Genomic DNA, 15,140 nt, shown 5'->3' with positions numbered 1-15,140 from the left:
ATGGGTTTTATTTTATGTCGCCGTCGGGCCTTCAGAAAAACAAGGATGAACTTCAAGTCTTTTTTCTTCCACAACCAAGATCAGAATCGCATTATTTAGCAAAGGCTGAGTTTAGAAAAGGGAGTAAACCAAGAAATGGGATTGGAAACAACAGTTAAAGCCTGATGATGGTGATGGTGGTGGTGATGATGGTCATGATGATGAGTTTTATTGAACAGTTTTATTGAACTCTCACCGCGAGCCGGTCACTCTGCTAAGCATCTTACCAACAGTGCCTCATGCTCTCCCGGCAATCTTGCAGCACAGAGGCATCTCCCTCTCACAGAGGAGGGAAGCAAGAATCCATGGAGTTAGTCAGCCTGCCCAAGGTCACAACGCTAGAAAGTGGCAGAGCTGTGGTTTGTCGTGTTTACCCGTACTGAGTTACGGTGAGTCACAAAACCCATGTCATCCCCCACAGGCATAGACGCACATTCCGTGTTCTGCCCTACAGTGGTAGCTTCTGCACAGAAGGCAGCCTGACCGCGAGCACTGCAGTCAGAGGGACGGGCTTGGGGGGCGCGACGCGAAAGGAGGAAGCCCCGATTCTCCGCAGAAAGAAGGAAGAAGAAGTTACTTGAAGCCTCCCGTTTCAAGACTCGGCCAGTTTTGTCACATGAACAGAAACTTATTTATAGCAATCTAGCTCCAGACACGTGAAATTGAAAGGGAAATAAAGTTCCAGAGTAAGGGGAGCCCCTGGTGATGATGAATTACAAATCTGCTCCTTCTCCCCTTCCTGTGGATTTCAGGGGCCTCTGCCCCTGTCCCTTCAGGACCCTCCAAGCAGAAACAAAACCAGCATCAAAAACACCAAAAACGTCATTCACTTTACAAATAACAAGAAAACCAGCCCCTGACGGGGGTGCGGGGGGAGGTATGGCTAGGTTCTTGCTGTTTCTAGGACTGGAAGTCCGAACTTGGCTCTGTCCCCGTGTTCCTTCTCAGCGAAGCAATAACTTGGAGAGGGCTAACGTTTGATTTACACGGAAAGATTGCTTGGCTGTTTCAAGATAAAAATTAGGAAGTACCTACCTTGCCACTGGTTTCTTCTCCTGGTCCTCTGCGAGAGGAAGGATAAGGAATCAGAGGGGAAAAACATGTTTTTTTTCAACGTTGCAAACCATTCTATTCCTCCTCCCCTTTTGGTAAAGAAATACTTAAGTTGCATGCATTCTTGGAGAGAAGTTTCAAAAAACACTCCGCCCACAGGAATTCTGTTCATCCCACCAAGTCTGCCTCGGTCCTGCGTGCAATAGCTAACAGGCTCCTCCACTTTCAGCCCATCAGCGTTTTCTTCTCGTGCCTTTAATACAAGTGGGTTAGGATAACAGAGACATCTGTGGCTCCAGGAAACAATACTGTACTCCAGGCCAGAGCTCCCCCCTCAACAGGGAGCTCCAATCTGAAGTCATCGTAAAGGAATAAGAAAAAAGAGGCCCACATTTAGTTGAACTCCATTAAACTCTCCAGCTGGCTCTCTTTAGTTTTACCTTGGTTTATTCTATTATTTGGTGTCTGTTTGTGTAACTTATTTATTATAGTTACTACTATTCAGCATTGGGCGGGGGGGGGGGGACTTCCTATTTATTAAAACAAACACTATCCAGGATTATTAAAATGGGTTGCTGTCTATATGGCATCGTTTTTGAAAATAAACCCAAGGGGAAAAAGAACGCCACCATTTTGGGGTGCTCTCCCTTTCCAAACAAGGTGGGGTGAAACAGCACCTTTCTCTTGGGAATCCAGGATTCCACTAGCTGCAGGTAACTGATTCACTGTTCCCAAGTCCAAGTGGTAAATGTTTTATTAATATCAGGTCATTTCTACTCTTAACCTTGTAGCAGAATATTGGCTTTCTCCTTGGCCGTGAAATTCTGGCAAGTCCTTCTACATCAAGGAAGGAGATGCATTTTCTAACAGAGGGAAAAAGATGGAGAAGGAGTCTTTCCTTTCTCAACACAGGCAGGAAGAGGGAGATGGCGGGCCTAGTTGAGAACAATAGTGTCCGTCTTTACACTGTACTTCTTTACAGTGGGTAATTTGGCCCTGGTAGGACAAAGGTGAGTTCAGTCGTTGGATCTATAGAAATGCTGCAAGAAGTTTTGCTATTTTGGAGTATTTGAAATATCAGTTGAAAGTGAATTAAGCCAGGGACTTCCCTGGTGGCACAGTGGATAGGACTCCGCACTCCCAATGCAGGGGGCCCGGGTTCGATCCCTGGTCAGGGAACTAGATCCCACAGGCATGCCACAACTTAGAGTTCACATGCCACAACTAAGAAGCCAGCAAGCTGCAACTAAGGAGCCATAACTAAGACCCAGTGCAACCAAATAAATACATAAATATTTAAAAAAAAGAAAGTGAATTAAGCCAGATAGAGAAAGACAAATAGCATGACATCACTGATATGCGGAATCTAAAAAAAGATACGAATAAACTTATCTACAAAACAGAAATAGACCCACAGACATAGAAAACAGACTTATGGTTATCAAAGGGGAAAGGGGGAGGGATAAACTAGGAGTTTGGGATTAACATATACACACAACTATATATAAAATAGATAACCAACAAGGACCTACTATATAGCTCAGGGGACTATATTCAATATTTTGTAATAACCTATATGGGCAAAGAATCTGAAAAAGAATACGTATATACATACACACATGTATATGTATGTATAACTGAATTACTTTGCTATACACCTGAAACTAACACAACATTGTAAATCAACTATACTTCAATTTAAAAAAGAGAGAAAGAGAACAGAAAGAGAAATAAACGCAGTGTATTGGGTACTTCCTTAAGAAGGCAATTGTCGGGTAAGTACTTAACAAAATGCCTCTTAGTATGTCTGTTGTTTGAATTTATTAAGGCAGTGACTAATATTTTCTGACCTGACATTTTGGGCAAAGGGAGGAGGGAGTGATGCCTGGGTGAGTGTCTTCACACCTGGTAACAGGTGTTGATGAACACTTAGAGATGGACGCCTGTATTGCATGTTCCTCACAACAGGAATTAAGTATAAAGTTCTCAAAGCTAGTTGTGGACCTAAACCAAAGAAACATCTTTTTTTTGTTCTGCAGGCTTGTCTGAGACGACAGGAATACAGAAGAGACCCAAATGGGAAGAAACGAGATCAGTTTTGGGGACAAGAGACAAATTTTGAGAGATCCCGGTTTTCAAGTGGGTCATCTTCCAAACAGGTACTTAGAATGCTGGGAGACATTCTTTTGCTGTAGGGTGTCTGTGTGTGTGTCTTTGTGTGTGTGTGTAACTGACTTAGGAAAAAGCCAGCCCCAAGAGGAGATGCTGAAGAATCTTAAAGGGCAGGGTAGGGAGAGGCAGGGGCAGGAGCTCTCGCCCTGGGTGCCACCCCTGCCCCTCCTCTGCTGTGTGACCTTCCCCCTTCCCCCTGGCTGGGCCTCACTCTTCTCTCCTGTAGACCAATGGAGATGGTCTCTGAGGTACCACCCAAATCAGAAATGCTGCAATTCTTTGATTTTAAAAGTCGGAAGCACCGGGCCTTCTAAAGCACTGCATCATAATGTATCTATATACCTATATCTATGCCTACCTGATCTGTCTATATTAATATAGACATATATGTGTATATATATATATGTAGGCTTATAGTCTTACCCATTGCATTGCTTAGTATAGTTTTTATTTCAAATAGAGTAAAATGCAGTAATAATTGCATCATGTAATAACTAGAAATTGTTCAAATATTTTTGTCTGGATGATAATAATAAATAATAAGATCAGTATAATATGAGAACAATATGAAAATGATGATTACAGTAGGAGTAGTTACCGTTACTTGAGTGATTACAATGTTCCAGTACCGTGCTAGGCACTTTATACCTATTACCTTATTTAATTCTCATAAATCTCTATATATTTGCCTCATTTTACAGATGAGAAAACTGAGCCCTAGAAAAGTTAAGAAACTTTACTTAAGATTTCACAGCCGGTATGTGGTGGAGTAGAGTTTTCTTTCTAGGCAGTCTGACCCCTGAGAGGGTGCTCTGAACCCCTGAGCTATAGGATCATATTTCATGTTTAAGATCTTATCCTTGTAAGAGTTTTACTTATCCTACGTAAGCACTGAATACCGCAAGCTGCATTCAACAATCGTTGTTAGTATGGCAAATTAAGATGAGTAATATGCCTTTTATGAATTCTTATTTAATGTTTTATGCCTGAAATATACTCTAGAGGACGGACTCTCTTTTCTATCACTGGTGTGGATCCTCAAGATAGATCCTGGATACCTGATATCAATCAAGTTCTTGTTGGGGTTTCTTCTTTAACCTAGGATGTTCACATGGTGGTTATTTCATGTTCGAAGGACACCTTAAAAACATCAGTGGTTGATGTTTATGGATGTATCCCTGGGAGAGATCTATATTCCCTATTGAGGAACATAAAATCACACAATAAAATACTCCACCTAAAGCCTGAAGGTGAAAGAGACTATCTCACAATATCGGCAGCGCTGAGAAGAACACATTGCCTGCATCTTTTCATGTTAGCCAAGGACTAAATATAATGCCTGCTGCTGATTAAACTTAGGGAGTGAGATTAATCCAAAACTCAAATCTAGTTTGGCTCGAACAACACATTTTTAGCATTAAGATAAATTCTCACAGTTTTGCACTTAGAAACAAAAATCAAGGACAGATGAAAAAAAATGTAATTTCAGTCAAACAGTAGCATGAAGCCATATTCCTCGTTTGGAATTACTGAACAAATGGGCAGCTGGGTTCTTCTGTTTTCATGCAAAGACTCATAGGCAGAGTCTTGGCCATTTCGCATGGCAACACTCATGCATTTGGGATATTCTAGAACTTGAAGGTTCACGCTCCTCTCCACAAACTGTGTTTAGGGGACAAACTGGTGACAGATTCCTGTAGTTCCCTTCTTCATGCTACACAAATTACTCATTCTCTAAGGCATCATTGCAAAACACTCAGACCACATCTAAAAAAGGATGCAGCTGTACATATAAAAGTAATTATGAAATAAAGACAAAAATATGTGGTAAAGTGCATAAAACTGGCAATTTCTAAAGCACGCGAACAGGATTTTTCATGTTTGCTTTATGTCACCGCACCTCAGTTTGTCGGAGAACTTGGAACAACATTACTTGATACTCTCGATTTTTTCCAGATGATGCTATCCCAAGGGTTTGGGTACTGACTGTACAAGTAACTTCCAAGTTGCACCTTCTCTATCAAGAAGAGTGACAAGATTAGAATTTTCCACAGTGAATTTCACCTCTGCTTTGCTCCCTGTGTTACAGATATTCTTTGGGGGATACTGGAGGATTTTGCCTCCGGATACAAAAGTGCAGGAAGGTCAGGGTGAGGGGAAGTGTCATGGAACGCATCCTTGTCAACAGCCACCAGGACTGTGTGCTTATAATCCCAATCCCTCCTCACTCAATCCTTCGACTTTTGCCTGGTACGAGTGACGCCAGAGAGCCCTTATGACATTCAAACCAGAGCCCAGAAATCTTCAACTCCCACAATCATGGGCTAGTTTGAAGATTTCTCCTCCCAGGTTTGGACCCCCACCCAAATTCTGTGAAAATCTGGTTGTTCTTAAACCTTCATAATCTGGGGCTGCCCTGCTCTGTATCAAATCCTGAGGGAACGCAGAATTTATGAAACCTCTTTCTACAGGGTCCCCAAGGCCAGGGAGATCCTAGAGCTAGTTTCCCAGGATAAGAACGCTGGCACCAGGACTTCCCTGGTGGTCCAGTGATTAAGACTCTGTGCTCCCAATGCAGGGGGCGCGGGTTCGATCTCTGGCCAGGGAACTAGATCCCACATGCATGCCACAACTAAGAGCCCACACGCCACAACTAGGACCCGGCGCAGCCAAATAAATAAATAAATATTAAGAAAAAAAAAAAAAAGAATGCTAGCACCTCCCAAAGGAGAACCCAGGCCGGACTGATGCAATTTCCAGAGCTTAGTGTATGGAATGTCACATCAGGCACTAGAGCTGCAAAAGATCCTCGGTCAATCAGAAAGTGGCAGGAGAAAGATAGAGTCCAATGAGACAGTGTAAACCCAACCCAAGCCCTCTTACCTAGGGAACATTTCCCTGAGTATTTTCCTTCTAGAAATTGCTGTGGCTGAAAACTCAAAAGAACATTTTATCCCTGATTTGAGAAGGCAAGTTCATTCCCTGACTGAGTGGGTTGTGTGACAGTGGATTGCTTAATCCATGGAAATTTTCCCACTGTACAATCACGATGTGAAGCATGCTACCACCAAATTTTGACACTTGTATTGCAACTTCCATCACTTGTTCATTCCTTAACCCAGTCTTAGACCATCACAATGCTGATGGGCCTGGAAAAAGTGAGGCATTTACCATCAAGGAATAGATCCAGTATCAAGATGCCATTTCTAAACACCTGCCTGGGGGTGGGCAGATCCCCAGATAAATGCACAGTTAACATGGTAGCCCCTCCCTTATGGCACAACCTCCTCACTCCAACCCGTGGCTTTAACCGCTGGTTATGCAGAGATTGTGTTCAATCAAACGCCAAGATAAAGCAATCACTACCAAGCCTGTGCTGAGGGGTTCTTTAAAGCATCACCTCCTAGAAAAGGGAATCCTCCCATATACGTTGTTGGTGGGAATGTAAGTTGGTGCAGCCACTATGCAGAACACTATGGATGTTCCTCATAAAACTAAAAATAGAATAACCATATGATCCAGCAATCCCACTCCTGGGCATATATCCAGACAAAACTATAATTCAGAAAGATACACGCACCCCTATGTCCATAGCAGCACTATTCACAATAGCCAAGACATGGAAACAACCTAAATGTCCATCGACAGATGAATGGACAAAGAGGATGTGATACATACATACAATGGACTATTACTCAGCCATAAAAAAGAATGAAATAATGCCATTTGCAGCAAGATGGATGCAACTAGAGATTATCATAGAAGTGAAGTAAGTCAGAAAGAGAAAGACAAATACCATATGATATCACTTATACATGGAATCTAAAATATGACACAAATGAACTGAAATAGAAACAGACTCAGGGACATAAAGAACAGACTTGTGGTTACCAAAGGGGAGGGGCTTGGGGGAGGGATGGAGTGGGAGGTTGGGGTTAGCTGATGTAAGCTTTTATAAATAGAATGGATATACACACTGCTATATTTTAAATGGATAACCAACAAGGACCTACTGTATAACACAGGACCTTCTGTATAACACAGGGACCTACTGTATAACCTACTGTTCAATATTATGTAACAACCTAAATGGGAAAAGGATTTGAAAAAGAATAGGTACATGTATATGTGTAACTAAATCACTTTGCTGTACACCCGAAACTATCACTACATTGTTAATCAACTATACTCCAATATAAAATAAAAAGTTAAAAAAAAATCATTAGTAAAAACATACACACAAAAAAAACCCCACAAAAGCATGCAACACACACACACACACACACACACAAAATAGAATGGATCAACAACAAGGTCCTACTGTATAGCACAGGGAACTATATTCAATATCATATGATAAACCATAATGGAAAAGAATATCAAAAAATAATATATATATGTATAACTGAATCACTTTGCTGTACAGAAGAAATTAATACAACATTGTAAATCAACTGTACTTCAAGTTTTAAAAATTACAAAACAAAAAATAATAAAGCAGCACCTCTTAAATGCATTTAAGCTAGTCGTGTGACACAGTACAAAGAACACTTATCATCAAGGGCTCCCTCATTACAGTGTCCCTCATTACAGTGTGAATTCGGACAAAGCACTTTACTTCTAAGTACTTCAATTTCCCATCAAGGAGATCCTTATTATTATGCTATTATCTCATAGGATCATTGTGAGAACATGTGAGATGCTCAAGTGTCACACTAACATTAGATTCATTAGAAGTTGCCTTGGTGTCCAGCTATGCTTGCAAATGATGTTCCAACACTTGTCGACAGAGGAGCAGCTCCTGAGGCTTCTAGAATACCTTCCTTCCTCTCAGCCCCATCTCAGGCCACATTTCAAAGAGCTAACCTAACGTAGCAACTTAATTTCACACCCTTTTCAAAGTTACCTACAACCTTGTGAGCTGTTTAATCAAATTAGAATTTAACAGGGAAATAAACAGCAGCTCTACAGAACCAACTACACCTTGGGTGATTTAGTACATTAAAAAGCAAAGCAGTCTCTCAGTATGAACAGGAAACAGTGTCCCCGGTACACTGCTGGCCCAGAGGAGCCTGCTGTGGTGCCAGGGGCACCAGGATATTTTGACCTCTCAAAACTTCACAGAGGGGACTTCCCTGGTGGCGCAGTGGTTAAGAATCCACCTGCCAATACGGGGGACACGGGTTCGATCCCTGGTCTGGGAATAACCCACATGCTGCGGAGCAACTAAGCCCGTGCACCACAACTACTGAGCCCTGCGCTCTAGAGCCCACGTGCCACAACTACTGAAGCCCCTGAGCCTAGAGCCCATGCTCCGCAACAAGAGAAGCCACCCCAATGAGAAGCCCGTGCACCGCGATGAAGAGTAGCCCTCGCTTGCCGCAACTAGAGAAAGCCTGCGTGCAGCAATGAAGATCCAACGCAACCAAAATTACATAATAAAAATAAGTTCAAAAATAAAAATATTTTTAAAAAGAAATTGAATTTAACAAAAAAAAAAAGACTTCACAGAGAAGGGCCAGGACCCCCAATTTCCCCAGAGAAAATGATGAAACTGATTAGCCCAGGACTTGGGGGACAGCAACCTTCAATGAAGAAAGTCATCATGGCCCCTTCTCATCTTCCAAGATCCTGCATCCTTGCTGGACGGGCCACTTCCAAGAGCACAAATCTCAAGGACCGAGGACATGTGGTCACTATATTTGGCAAAGAAGGTGGGGACCAGCCCTCAGTTTTTCAAGAGCACGGTTCGCTCGGATAATAGGAATAGGATTGTCATCCTTTCACGAGCAGCAACCGGGCGGCTAAACGTTTAGATTCCAGGTCACCGGGACCCAGCGTTACACTGGAAGGAGGCGGCTAACCTGCCACCAGCAGCAGCCGGCTCTGCCCCAGGCCTGGCTCAGCAGGATGCTTACGTCCGTGAGATCGCCCGAACCTCCCAGAAGGCAAGGCAAGCTTAAGTGTGAAGGCGGTTACCCAACATAAACATCTTAATTGTTTTGTTCGTGACCATCCACACAAACGTTGGAGGTTGAAATGAAAAATAAAGCTTCTTCAAGTAATCTGCAGTGGCTTAAAAAGTCAGAAAGTGCATTCCTACACCAGGGCAGCAAAAGCCTAAAACTGTGCTGTCCAGTACAGCGGCCACTAGCCACGTGGGACTATTTAATTAAAATAACATTTTAAATGCAGTTCCAGGCTCAGGAGCCACATGTGGCCCATGGCTGCCATATAGGACATTTCCAACACTGAAGAAAATTCTATAGGACAGCACTGCTCCTGTTTATGGTCAAGTCCAAAAGATGAAACAAGACAAGATCCCACGGGCCAGCAAGGGGTTTTGTTTCCCAGAAACCGTCCTCGCGTACTCCGCACTACAATGCTTTTGCCCACCGCAGCTCCTTGCAAACGTTTGCTCTCCGTTGCTGAGTCAGGTGTCCGCGAAGGCTGGCTCGCTTTGCATTTGGTGTTTTCCTCCAACTTGGGTATATTTGCATGTCTCCTTTCATTACCTGCCTCTCCAGCCTCTCCTGCCTGTGAAACCTGCAGCTTCTCCTCTTTCAAACCGCTCTTGGGGAGCTGTTTGTTCTCCCATTAATCTGTCAGTGTCAACCTACCAACACCCCTGATGGTGTCACGGAAGCAGCCAGCTTAGCACACGGCATATGCGTTCTGTGACTCACACTTTTAATTTTCTCTAACTTCCACCTGTCCATTGTCAGACTCCCCGTGGGCCGGGCCTCCCGTCGTTCTGGCCCCGGGCCCGTGTGAAAATGAGGCAGGTCACACACATGCATGCTGGCTCTGACTGCCGGGGCGGGGGTGGGGGGGCCCCACCTGGGAGGCTGTGAGTCATCCCTAACACCTGGCCAGGCGTGGTCACCGCCGCCCCCTCGACTCTAGCTCAGATTCCATGCCCTCGAGGTGCACCTGAGTCACAATGCAGCTCCACACCCAGCATCTCGAGCCCAACACGGACGTCAGGGAGGCAGAAAGTGCAGCCCACGGTTTGTTGGGAATTTTTGTTGGAGTTTGTTTTCCATTTTAGCTGTTGGTCTGTCCTCCTTGGCCTGTCCCACCACCCCCTCAGACTCAAGAGGCTGAATCCATTGTCTTCTCCCCTCAGATTGGTTCCTCTTCCTGAATTCACTGCTGCCCAGACCGGAATTCTGGAGATTATCTCAGACGCCTCCTTCTGTTGCCCCTTCACAACTTCACGGCCGTCAGACACCAGAGTTAGACCGTCTTCCCTCCTCTCTCTTGAATCTGTCCACCAGCACCTCCCTTTGCAGGGCCCTGTCTTTTTTTTTTTTTTGCCTGGATTCTTGTGGGAGCCATTTTCCTGACCGTTTTGTCTTCACCTCACCCCTTCCAGCCAGTCTCCCAGGCAGCATTATGAGTGGATCCGTCTAGAAGCAAACTGGATCATGCCACTCCTCTATTAAAAGCTCTCTAGTGGTTCCCCATGTCTTTGGGATCAAGTTCAAACACCTTAGCAAAGTGTTTGATGGCTCTCAAGGCCCTGGATGGCCTGACCCTCAATTCTGAGGACACTTCCTCTGGGAAGAGCTTCCAGAGCTGCTCCTGGGGGTCAGGTGGCTTTGTTTTCGTCCCTCCTTTGTATTCCCCAGAACACCATCTGGGCTCAAGCCCATCTTAGGATACGTCTTCCTGTCTGTCTCATCCTTAGGCTGGGAGCCACTCAGGCGCAGGCACTGGTTATTGCTCTTTTTTGATGGTTGGAATTTGCTTTAATAGATTTCAGCAAGAGGAAAAAAGAATAAATGAAGTAAATGTGCGAAAAATCATGCCAATTTTCGAATCTGAATGATGGGTATATAGGAGTTTATTATTATTCTCTCTACTTTGCCATGTTTCATATTAAAAAAAGTCTGAGACAAAGGCCCCACCCAGGGGCAGGAAGTTATAAGGCAGGACCCAGGTGAGGTGCCCAGGGAGGGCACAGGGCAAGGGAGATGGAGGGACAGAAGGAAGGAAGAGATGGTGCAGGGGGCCTGGAAGCAGAGATGATGCTGTCCCTCAGAGGGTGGCATTCTCTAGGACCTGCTGTCTTGTTGGGCAGGTCACCTCCCCACCAACAGCTCTCTGAGACTTCATTCTTCAGCACTCACTTCCAGACTCTTCCAGAAACCAAATCTGCTGGCACCTTGATCTTGGACTTCCAGCCTCTAGAACTGCTTGAGCGGGAACCAGTCCCGGGCGTTGGTGCACAGGGCGATGGCCAGGTGAGGGGCAGACAGGAGCACCCCACTGAGTACCGCGGCCCGCATGTGCACGGGCAGGAGCGTGTGGATGGTGTAGATGAAGAACACATTTTTTTTGTTTTTTTTTTAAATCATAGGTTCACAGCACAGGAAAGGGACCTTGAAGGACATTTAGTCTAGTCACCCATTGCAGTTTTAGACACACTAGTTGTTAGAAAGTTCTTTTTTTTTTTAATTTTTATTTATTTATTTTTGGCTGTGTTAGGTCTTCGTTGCTGCGCGCGGGCTATCTCTAGTTGTGTTGCACGGTCTTCTCATCGCGGTGGCTTCTCTTGTTGCGGAGCGTGGGCTCTAGGCACACAGGCTTCAGTAGTTGTGGCACGCGGGCTCCGTAGTTGTGGTTCATGGGCTCTAGAGCGCAGGCTCAGTAGTTGTGGCACACGGGCTTAGTTGCTCTTTTTTCCACCACACACTAGGAGTTCCATGAATGTTTGATGACTGCCAGTCACAGGAATGTTTTAGGAATGTGCACATGTTGAAATCATAGCAGTGTAACCACAACCGCCAGAGCAGGACCCTGCCTCGAGCGAGAGAAGAAAGGGGTACCGTTACCACGAGTGGTGGGCAGACGCTGGCCTGGCTTGAAATCATCAAGAAGAGAGTGGTTTGCTGAGACCGCCAACGTGCAATGGCCAGTTTGGGTCTGAAGGCTGAAACCGCAATCAACCATTTGGAAACCACCTCCTCATCGGTGGCAACCAGGGTGACTGGCTAAAGAGAACGTTCTTTTCCTGGCCTACCACTCCGCAAAGCGACAGGTGGCTTCCTTAAAGCTCTGGGTAAGTTCCTTTTGTCACAGGTGGGCAAGAACACAGAGACAGAAGCAGCTCTCCGTGGACAGAGGAAACTCAGAACAGCCCAAAGTTGACCCAGGACTCACTTGCACTTTATAAGAGGTCATCTTGGTGTGCTTAAATGTCCCACCAGGTAACTCACCAGACTGAACTGAAGGTTTCCTTTGTGATCATATTATAGAGTAACTGGAAGACCTGGGGTGCAGGCCCCTGGGCAAACCAGGGTCCTAGAAGCCTTTCACAGCAGTAAATGGCACAAACGAGTGATAATTGGTCTGGGCAAAGCCGGCAGTGCTTCCTTTCTCCTCCGTTTCTGTGCTTTGCCTGAGTTCCACTAGGTAATTTTAAAATAGGGCATGGCAGGAAAATGGGGCAACTGTCAGTTTAAATTGCAGCTGCTTCCAGAATGTCGTCCTGCCTTTTGAACAGATAAGCAGGACAGCCTAGAGTCAATCCTTCCACGGGGTGATTCTGCCACTCGGCCCAGCGAGACAAACACCAATTGTCATCCCAGCTCAGTGAAATCGCCGGTGCCGGGCAATGTTGACCTCTGACCCCAAGAGTTCCCCGTGTTAATTAGACTCAGCAGCTCAGAAATTGCATGAGTGAAGATTATGATAAAGTGGCTTTTTTCGCATTTTATGTAGTGCTGTATATTTCAGCTTACAACATCTTATTAAAATCCCCTACTTAAAAAAAATGGTTCTAATTGCTTTTTAAAACCAAGAAACTTGTTAAAAACCTATTAAAATTCAGATATCAAAATTTAAAATTTTTTCAGTCAGTTGCAAGACATGATTATTCAGGGGCATACTCGCATTAAACATAACCTATAAATACAGCATTTCACCCTAAAACCTTCTTTTGTTGACAACAACAATTGCTTTATTTGTTAAGGAATTATAAAGCACTGGTGTCCAAGACACTGTGTTGGGTGGTATGGGGATATAGTAATGAATAACCTCTGGTCCCTTGGTTCCTCTCCCTTTGTCCTTTCATTGTCCCCTCTGTACCAACCTTTCCCTTCCCAAGCAGCCTATGTTCTGTGCTTGATCCTCTTAACACTTCCCTTGCCCTTTGTTTTGTTGACACACCTCTCTGGCCAAATCCTGCCCATCCACGGTCTCTGGGTCTGCACCCATACCACTGGTGACTGCCGGAAAAAAATCACCCAACCTTGAAAAATGGTGCCCCTGGAAGGTCACGGCCACTAACCTCCTGCAACTCTTCGATGCTGCCCAGTTTCCCTGGTCAACTGTCCCTTCCACTTCAAGCCTTCTTCCCTTTCCCCAATCCCTCCTCTCTTCCACCCGAATCCACAGTGGTCCTCACGTGGAAGCTCCCTCAGCTCTCTGCTGCCCAGCCCATCCACCCCTTTCCCTCTGCACCCCCCTCCCCTCATTCCCACCCAGTTAGCAACCCTTCCATCTCTGCTCAGGACCCTCATTCCATCCATTGTCCCTTCCGTTCCTGCGTCTCCAACTCTGTACCAGAGCCTTCCCTTCCCATCAGTATTTAATCACGATCCAAGGTTTCCTACCAAAAATCTTAAGAGAACAACAGAAGAGACCTTCCCTGAGCCCCCATCCCCTGCACTTACTGCTTCTCCCTCACAAAGCTCTCAAAAGAATCATTTACGCTGACTGACTCAGTTTCCCCACCTCCTACTCACAACGCAACCACTGCAATCTGGCTGCCACACACGTCATTCCACAGAAACGGCTCTTCGTCAGATGCCTTCCACGTCTGCGATGCAGGGAGTCTCTTGCAGTCCTCACTGCGCTGCACCTCTCAGCAGCTTTAGCTCGCCTGGCCACTCCACTGTCCTCAAAATGCTGCGTCCCCCGCGCTTCTGCGAAGCCACGTTCTCCTGGCTTCTCCTCCTTCTCGGCGCTGAGTCCTGGGATTCCTCCAGGCTCGCTTCTCTTCTCACTTTACACCTGGGGGTTTATCCTGGTTTTGTATCACAGGCCTCTTAGGCAATACGGATGACCTCTCTGGATCCTCTTCTCACAATAATATTTTCAAACGCATAAAATAAGATGCACAGGATTTCAAAGGAAACCGCAATCCTTGAAATAATCATCAAGATATTTTTAGAAATCTGTGACTCAGGAATAGATGTGCTTCTTTTTTTTTTTTTTTTTTTTTTTGCTGTACGCGGGCCTCTCACTGTTGTGGCCTCTCCCATTGTGGAGCACAGGCTCCGGACGCGCAGGCTCAGCGGCCATGGCTCACGGGCCCAGCCGCTCCGCGGCATGTGGGATCTTCCCGGACCGGGGCACGAACCCGTGTCCCCTGCATCGGCAGGCGGACTCTCAACCACTGCGCCACCAGGGAAGCCCTGTGCTTCTTTTTTAACACATGAAATAACAAGTGATGGGCGTAAAGGGTACTTTGAGACATCTGCAACGTATTTAATGAAATGTGACAATACCTGTGATTTCGATTGGTGACACATCACAGGTACGGCTAATACTACTGTGGTTTGTCGCCTGTATTAGTAAATGAAAGATATGCTTAGATTTCAATAAGAGGTTAGTGGAAATAAAGATGCAATTTTTTTTCCCATGCATATTCATGTCCCACCCCCAAGAAACCCTGCTCTATTCTCCTCAGGTTACCTGCCCAAGATGTTACCTGCCTATGACTCCCAAATCCGCATTTCTAACCCAAACCTCGCTTTTGATCTCCAGATCTAAATATCCCATTGTTTTCTAAATAATTTCTACTTGGATGTCTCAGACTCAATAGGCCCAGTGCTAAAGTTCCCAGCCTGGCCCTTCGTTCTTCC

At 45.2% G+C, this 15,140-nt stretch overlaps 1 protein-coding gene across 1 annotated transcript in view; it reads left to right on the top strand.

The window, feature by feature from the left end:
• MARCHF10 (membrane associated ring-CH-type finger 10) overlaps positions 1 to 15,140 on the top strand; it is an 88,670-nt gene that overhangs the window by 12,418 nt on the left and 61,112 nt on the right. The window contains exon 3 of the mRNA XM_067717060.1: positions 3,132 to 3,251. Coding sequence (XP_067573161.1) covers positions 3,132 to 3,251 — 120 coding nt within the window. The remainder of the gene's footprint in view (positions 1 to 3,131; positions 3,252 to 15,140) is intronic.

This window comes from Pseudorca crassidens, chromosome 19 (genome assembly GCF_039906515.1).
Source record: "Pseudorca crassidens isolate mPseCra1 chromosome 19, mPseCra1.hap1, whole genome shotgun sequence".
NCBI lineage: Eukaryota > Metazoa > Chordata > Mammalia > Artiodactyla > Delphinidae > Pseudorca > Pseudorca crassidens.
This window is presented reverse-complemented; position numbering and strand designations above follow the sequence as displayed.